General features: G+C 46.4%; 1 protein-coding gene across 1 annotated transcript in view; it reads right to left on the reverse strand.

Moving 5' to 3' along the window:
• MYO10 (myosin X) overlaps positions 1 to 8613 on the reverse strand; it is a 344577-nt gene that overhangs the window by 191727 nt on the left and 144237 nt on the right. Inside the window, 1 exon segment of the mRNA XM_042782436.1 lies at positions 7480 to 7638. Within this exon segment, the coding sequence (XP_042638370.1) occupies positions 7480 to 7638 (159 nt within the window).

An 8613-nucleotide genomic window follows, 5' to 3' on the forward strand; every position in this document is an offset into this window, starting at 1 on the left:
CCGACAGCAGCAAGCACTGCCCGGGCTCCCGCACCATCTCCAGGACCGCTGCTGGGTTTGACTCCACTGCTGTGGCTACTGTGTCAACTCATCTCAGTGGGGGGTTTCTGGGGTGCTTGCTGGCGCGCCACCTCACCAACCGTGATGCCCCGCTTCCGGCAACTGGTCTTTCTTGATGACATCCCCAAAGTAATGAGTCCACGTCCCGCCATCCTTGCTTTGAAGGAGCATTTTTGGTGGTAATTCTTCTAAGACTGACTTGATTCTCTCAGTCTGCAGTGTGTTCAATCTCTCTCCATCCAAGTCTAAACCTTTACCTGTAATCACTAAATTACTGTAATGGCCTCTCCTCTCTGTATCTCTGTATCTCGCCTCACATCACAGTCTTATCAACACTTCTGAAGCTTCTCTCAGGGGAATTAGCTCTTCAAAGACCTTTAACAAAGATGGTGGAGGATCTGTAATATGAACCCCAAGCTTGCCTGATTAGTTCTAAGGCAGGGTTCCTCCACCTTGGCCCCACTGGCTCTTTGAGCTGGGTAATGAGCCTTTGTTGTCAGGGCTGTCAAGGTGTCCTGCTGGCACTGCTGCTTTCCAGGAGAAAGCTGAGGCAGTCTGCTTCCATACAGTTCACAGCTCGGGAAACCCCGCGGGGCAGGACTACTCTGTCACCTGGAGCCGCTATGAGTCAGAATGAGAAGCTCTGGTAGCGCAGCGGTTAAAGCACTCAGCTGCTAAGCAAAAGTTCAAACCCCAGCCACTCCATGGGAGAAAGATGAGGCAGTCTGCTTCTGTGAAGATTTACAGCCTTGGAAACCCTACGGGGCAGTTCTACTCTATCCTATAGGGTTAGTATGAGTTGGAATCAGTTCAATGGCAGTGGGTTTTATGAGCTGGAATCAACTTGAGGACAAAGGATTATCACCTCCAGCCTGCCTATTCCCTCTAATATCTCCACACACTCCAACAAACACCCGACTCTATAAGCCTAGGCAACGTTCAGATTTCATAAGGCCATCTCACCAAACTCACTCTCCTCTCTCTGTCTTCACGTACAGTGTTCATCTACCTCGTGTCCCTCCTTTGTCACACCATGACGGCCACACCCTCCACAGGACTTTCTACGTCGGCTCAGGCTTTGTGAGCCACTGACCACCTCTCCCCACCTCTTATCTCTTTAGCCCACAAACATACGCCCTGCTCTCTCTGTTCTCCTAACTCTTTGGACATTTCAGGTCTGAGTACTTGTCAGAACCAGATCTTATGAGGTGGGAACCCTCACTAGACCCTCTGCAAGGGGCCAAGTCCTCAGCAGTGAGCCATGGGCAAGACAACATGGCCGAGAAGTTGAGGGTTGAAACCTGGGGTCCCTGACTAGATAGGAGGCTGAGGGTCTGAGAAGGCAGTTGTATGGGTAGTTGGTAGGGGCTGAGAAAGGCTGACAAGGTGAAGCCTCAGAGCCACTAGATGAAGGGGCTTCTCTGCCACAGGTAATTAGGGAACGAGCCAAGCTGCTCTAAACAGGGCGTAAGATCCCAGTGAGACCGGCAGCAAAGCTACAGTCATACAGGAACTGTATGACTCCGTATGACTTCGTAGGCTCCGTTCTCTGAAGGACAAGGCTGACGTTCAAGTCTGACAAGGATACACCCACCAAAACCAAAAACCCACTGCCATGGAGTCGATTCTGACTCACAGTGATCCCCACTGGGTTTCCGAGGCTGTAAATCTTTATGGAAGTAGATTGCTTCACCTTCCTCCCATGGAACAGCTGGTAGATTTGAACTACTGACCTTCTGGTTAGCAGCCAAATGTCTTACCCACTACACCTCAAGGGCTCCTTCTACACACCAACAGGAAGGGTTAAATAAATGTCAAGTGTCAGGTTGGAGGGCTTCCCGGAAAAGTCAAAACCAAAACTCTGTCATCCTCACCCAACTTGGCACTTGTTAAGGACTGAATGTAGCCCCTCCAAAATATATGTTGGAACCTTAACGCCTACACCTGTGGACGTAAGCCCATTTGGGAATAGGGTTTTCTTGGTCATGTTAAAGAGGCCACATTGGTGTAGGGTGAATCCTAAATGCTACCACATCTGAGTGACATAAAGACATGCAAGCACAAACTGGGGGGGACAGAAGCATTTGTGAGGATCGCCAAGGAACCAAGGCACGTGAGGTCATGGAAGGTGGAGACAAGGATCTTCAGACAGAGTCTTCCCTTGAGCTGGTGCCCTGACTTCAGACTTCCAGCCTCTTGCACTGGGACACAATAAAGTTCTGGTCTTCAAAACCAACCACGTGTGGTATTTCTGTTTCAGCACCACAAAGAAACGAAGACAAAGCTCAGTGAGAAACTTTTTTCAACAGTATCTACCCCATTCTGTGAGCTGGCCTTGGCCCTGCCACCCCACTGAACGGCAAGGTTCAAGGCTAGGGACGATGCTGTAAATCTCTTCCAAAGCCTCCCTCAACACAGTGACAAATTCAGGGAAGGAGCTTCCTAAATAAATGCTGCTTATTTCTGAATGAATGCTTGTTGGTTATTAGATGCATATGGGGAAGAGGTACAAAGGTACCTTCTTCTGCAGCTTTCACATATTTTATTGTAAAAAATGTCCTGTGAGACAGCAGAGTCAGGCTGCTTGGCCTGTGAAAGACATAAATTACCTAAGTGCCGTCCACAGAGGTTAGCTAATGCAGAAGCCATGCTTGGGTAAGTGGAGAAAGGACCTCACTCTGACTGTGTTCGCAGTGCCTTTTCTCCATCATTCTCTATCCCAGTTTAATGCAGGATGCCAAAGCCTAGAAGAAACAGTTCACTGGGTGCGTAAGGGTGGTACCCAAGGACAGAAAGCTGAAGGTTCCTCGTAGCAGAAGACAGTGGACCTCTCTAGCTGGAGACGGATCCTGCTAGCCAGCAACCTCCATAACCTGCCACGCGAACCGAGGGCCAATGAACGAAGGAAGATCCGGACACAAGGAGAGTAGAGGGGATGCCACAGGAGCCTGTTCTCAGCAACATGATTAAAAGGAGGCTTTTAGGACAGAGCAAGGCCCCCACCCAAAAATACACTCTTAGGCAGTGAATTCCTTAATATGACCCTTTTAGCCACAGTCTTTGGAACTCCCACCAAATGACTGGGTAACAACCCCCTGAAAAAAACACCCCACTGCTACCAATTCGATTCCGATTCATAGTGACCCCTATTGGGTTTCCGAGGATGTAAATGTGTATGGAAGTAGATTGCTTCATCTTCCTCCTGAGGAGCAGCTGGAGGGTTTGAACTGCCAACCTTCTGGTTAGCAGCCAAATGCCTTACCCACTCTGCTACCATAGACTGGGTTGGCCGATGTAAATGTGAGGTGCTTGTGGCCCATGAAGGGGGATTGGGGAGCTTGCTAATAATATAAATAAGGAGCATGGCACCCTTATAGGGTTGGAACCTTATTAAAAAGGTATAAGGAACACCACTGCGCAGGTGGCTTGGTGGCAGAGTGAGGTGCCTCTGGGAACTTTGGGGTACAGCTGAAAGCTTTGTAACACTTGCCCAAGGAGTGCAGAGGCCAAGGGGCTGCAGAGCTGAGGGCCGAGAGCCAGAAAGAAGCCCTGCTGAGAAGAGGCTGTTTCGACCAAAGAACTGTATCCTGAGTGCGTTTCCGATCCTGAATCGTCGTAACCTGCTACTTCTCCAATAAGCTCCACAATCGTGAGTATTGTCCGTGAGTTCTGCATGGCCATTGTAATGAATTACTGAACCCAGCAGAGAAGTTTAGAGTGCCGTGGGAGGGACAGCTGGTGTACGAGTTGGTGGAAAGGTTGGAGGGAAGAGGCATGTCTGACCTATGCCTCACAGGACTCCGCCTTGGGCTGTTGATCTTGAGCCTCCGCCCACTTGCAGAAGTTAGAGGAGGGCAGACACCTCCACCACACCCTTTTTACACCCTCTCATGCCTTAATAGACACAATTGTGGCTGTGTTACCTTCCATGACCAAGGGGACTGTGTTGATGTGCTTTCAGTCATGAACTCTGAGACGGCAGATTGTTCTGGACTCTCCAGGTTGACCCAATCAGATCACAAGTCCTTAAAAGCTGAACGCTTCCTTGGCTGTGGTCAGTGAGAGAAGAGAAGAAAGAATTGGAAGCACGGGAGTGACTCAGCCCCCCACTGCCGGCTCTGAAGATGGAGGAAGGGGCCAGGGACTGAGGAACGCAGTAGCATCTGCATGCTGGAGTGACCCAGGGCCAGCCTCAGTCCACCACCACAGGGAACCAACAACGGCCAGCAGCCCTCATGGGCAGGAAACAAGTCCCCTCCTGAACCTCCAGAAAGGAACGCTGCCCTGCCAACACCTGGATTTTAGCCCAATGAGACCGGCACTGGGATTCTGACCTACAGAACTCCAGGATGATAAATTTTCGTGTTGTTTTAAGTTCGCACATTTGTGACAGCAACAGACAACTATGCCTGGTAAAATTCCTCTTCTTTTTTTTTCCCTTTTGTAAAGATAGACAGGCATGGCCGAGAACCAGGGAGAAAGGAGAGCAGAGGAGAGGAGAGGAAGGAAAGGCAGGGGGGAAGGAGGGTGGAGTCTCACAGGGGCTGGCATCCACTGTAAACACGTCAGTTATAAGAAGAAAATCAAGATGGCTGCTTTACGGACAATAACACAATGATTCCAGTTGCAAAAGGAAGGCACCGGAGGGCGGACAGATAGCTAACCGAACTGAATGGCAAATCAGACACACAAAAATTCTGTTTTTCCCTCAAAAGGGAAGAAAAAGGCCTTCATTCCAGGAAAAAAAGACCAAGATCCTATTCATAGGCTTTAATACACTTTAACTATCAGGTTTAACATCATTATCATGAAAAAACCAACCAACCAACCAACCAACCTCAGATTTTCACAAAGAATCTGCCTTTTAACCCCTGGGATGGGTTGCTCCCTCTAACTGCCCTACTTTCTCTTGGTTACTGAAAACATGCAGCAGGAACTACGGCTTTTCTCTAAAGACAGAGCCTGTGAGTTGTAAAACACCTACTATAGACAGAGACTCATAAAGGAATTTAATGGCTTATCAACCTTCACGGAATTTGCCCGAATGCATATGGCATTTATTTAATGTTTATTACATGACTACCAGACCTGGTGATGTCCTTGGCTCAAAGAAGACAAAGTAAGCTCTTGAGAAACTCAGCAAGGAAACTCCATTTGCTAAACAAGCAGGTTCAGGAGCATGCTGAATAGTTATTAACAAAAACCCGTGCACATGGCACAGCGGGCAGGAGGCAGGTCTCCAAGAGGAGTTTTTGGAGATGGGGCTAGCAGGAGAACAGCGTGTTCTGCAGGCCCATGTAAAACACAGACTACATCCACTTTCTTATAAATATGAATGAGCATTACCTTTCCGGAAGAACATATGGAAAACATTTGAATCTCAGGACACAGTGTAAGTGAGGCTCAGCAAATAGAAAGACACAACACGATGGGATTTCTCTAGGCTGGACTGACAGAAACCATTTGGTAAATCAACTGGTCAATCTGGCAAAAATAACCCTTGCACAGTATAAAACAAACAAACAAAAAGAAGCAAGTAAGCATACTCAAAAAAAAAAAAAAAAAAAATCCTGAGGGAAATTAAACATTATACCTCAAAATATCCAATTCTTCCTCTTCCCTAGCTCTTCCCTCTGAGTCTAGGGGAGGGAAGGTGGAGCGAACTAGACACTAAGGGAACTTAAGTTTCAGCCAGCATCAACTCCCTACTTTACAGGTTGTTCTCACTCAATCACAAATGTACTGGCAAAGCTAAAATAATTGCGAATGAACAAAAGTTACTCAACTTCAGGGTTTTGTTTAGTTTTTTAATTATAAAATTTGCATTTGCCAAGAAAAATAAAGTGATTGCCTTCCATATACTAAAATGACTCGCAAACATGCAGGAGAAAAAAGACAACATCTGCAGCCAATCCACCTCAGCAGGTAATAGAACACCTGCACTTTAACGTTAAAAGGAGCTGCCGGGCAGAGCGAGCAGTTCACAGGCTTGACTGCTACACAAAATGCTGGTGGTTCGAGTCCATCCAGAGGCACCTCCCAAGAAAGGCCTGGAAGTCTACTTTCGAAAATGTGGTCACAGGAAGCCCTACGGAACCCCCGAGACTATGGCCCCGGTTATCCTTCGGGACTAGAAATGGACTTCCTCCCACGGACTGGCTCTCAGCCCAACAGCAGGAAGACCTACATGCAGAAAACCTACCCCAGGGTGATGCACCCACTTACTCTCGGGAGATGCACCTCTGGAATCACTCAGCCATGAGACACCAGAGGGGCCGCATTCCCATACAGGGTAAGCCGGACAGACAGGGTGCACAGTTTAGAAGAGCACAGGGAGGTGGTAGTCACAGGGATGGGAGGGGAGGAGTTTTTTATGGTTAGGGATGGGATGGTAATCGGGACTGTGAAACTAGATGTGCACGAACTGTTGAATGTAAAACTAGTTTGCTATGTAAATTTGCACCCAAAGCACAATAAAAATTGTTTTTTAAAAATAAAAAGAGAATGAGAATTGGGGGGGGACCATCAACCCTACAGAGCACAGCTCTACTCTTGTACACTCAGAGTCACCATGAGCTGCAGTCAAAGGGAACCGGTTTTAATGTTAAAAACTGATAATTACAGAACTGATGTTTAAATATTATGTTACAAAACAGACCAAGTCAAAGTCGACAGAAAAATTGTTCACAACTGCTTTTTATGGACATTTCCCCCACTTGATTCAAAATAGCAAACGGGAATTCCACAAATAAAAAAGGCAGCTCCTTCGCAAGCAAATACCACACCCAGCACGGACTCCAGGCCCAGAAATAGAGAATCCATTAAAGAGGGGAAAATCAAGAGAAAGAGACAAAGAAGATTAAGCTCAGGTACCAAAAATAAATAAATAACCAACCAACCCCGTTGCTGCTGGCTCAATTCCCACTCATGGTGATCCTATAAGTCAGAAGAGAACTGCACCAAAGCGTTTCCAGGGACGAGAATCTTTACAGGAGCAGACTACGTCATCTTTCTCCCTCGGAGCCGCTGGTGGGTTCAATCCCGCTAACCCTCTGGTTAGAGCTAAGCGCTTAACACCACTGCGCCACCAGGCAAACTTGTCTGTAAATCAGCACTGGAGCAAGTGGAACAACTCCACACGACTTCTTCATGTCACGGAACACTTAGCAACAGACCACATGTACAGAAGAAAGAGGTCAAGTTCCCTGGATGTGCAGAAGGCTCTTCCCCGTAAAGCAATCCCCTCGTAAAATCAAGGCAATAAACACTACAAGAACACGAGTCATCGAACCAACTTTCCAACAGCTTGAACTTACATTAACTGGACGTTTGCAAATGGCAAGAAATCATCTTTGGAGAGGAAAATAAACATTCACTGAAACCTGCTGGCTTTTCCAAGGACTTCAGAATGTTACTTACATATATTTGATCCCTCTTATATCGCTGGTATAAGTTATACATGATGGAGCCGCCATGGAGCTCGCTCAAGGTCGCCATGTCGTCCACGCCCTCTGCATCCGCGGGGTGCATGGTGGTCACCTTCTGGTGTGTAACTGTGCTCTGCTTGTAAGTGAATACCTGAAGGGGAGATGAACCCAGCAGCTTAGTTCTCGGTAGCAAACAGCGTCCCCAGTAGTTTCCCCACCTGACCATACAAACGCAGCAAAAAGACCCAGGACTGGAAAAGCTGAGTGCAAAGAGCTTTTTCGTGTTCCTTGTGCCATTTCTTTTTTTTTTAAGGAATCAATTATTTAGATAATCGCTATTAGATATTCGCATCGCTTAGAAATCACAGAAGCCACAAACTTAATGTCTCTGCACCTTTTTTTGATTGATAAAAACCAGTAACAGTTAAGAAGTTGGCTCAAGTTTTTACAAAGGGCTCTGGTCTCACTGGGTAATGTTTTATATTAGATCATACAATGTATTTCAAAGCTTCCTAATAAAGTTCTTCGATCTAAATAAATATGACCTAAACTCACCACAGAGTTCACGTATCTGTTCACAGACAGGAACGCATCAGGAATGTTTAGAAAACATCCTGGGACAATATTGCCTGTCACCAGAGATACAGGGCATTCATGTGGTCTTTGGCAAAATAATTCTGCTCTAAGATTTAAAACAAAATTGGTTTCCTTGTTTGCCTGCCAGCCTGTCTTCCTTAAAACCCCAAACACCAGCTGAGTGCTGCCTATACATTGGAGCACGGGTATGAAATGACTGATTTTGGAGGGTGGGTTACTGAATACACTCAGGGCTTTTTTTTTTAATCACTGCTGATCGATACAGGATTAGCCATTTCAAATTAAGCTCTGCTTGTTGAGTGCAGTTTGACTAGCTTCACATGCAAATTTCAGGTATTAAAAAATCATGGGTCCCTGACACAAGGCAAGTTCACAACAACTCCATGTTAGTTCAATTACTAATGGGTAGTTTTTTGTTTCTGTTTTTTTTTTTTTAAATTTTATTGTGATCTGGGTGAAAGTTTACAGAGCAAATTCATCTTGTAATGGGTAGTTTTTATACTCGTATCACAATCATCCTTAAAATCAA

Source organism: Orycteropus afer, unplaced genomic scaffold, assembly GCF_000298275.1.
Source record: "Orycteropus afer afer isolate SDZICR_OR568_19922 unplaced genomic scaffold, OryAfe1.0 scaffold00317, whole genome shotgun sequence".
NCBI classification, from domain to species: Eukaryota; Metazoa; Chordata; class Mammalia; order Tubulidentata; family Orycteropodidae; genus Orycteropus; species Orycteropus afer.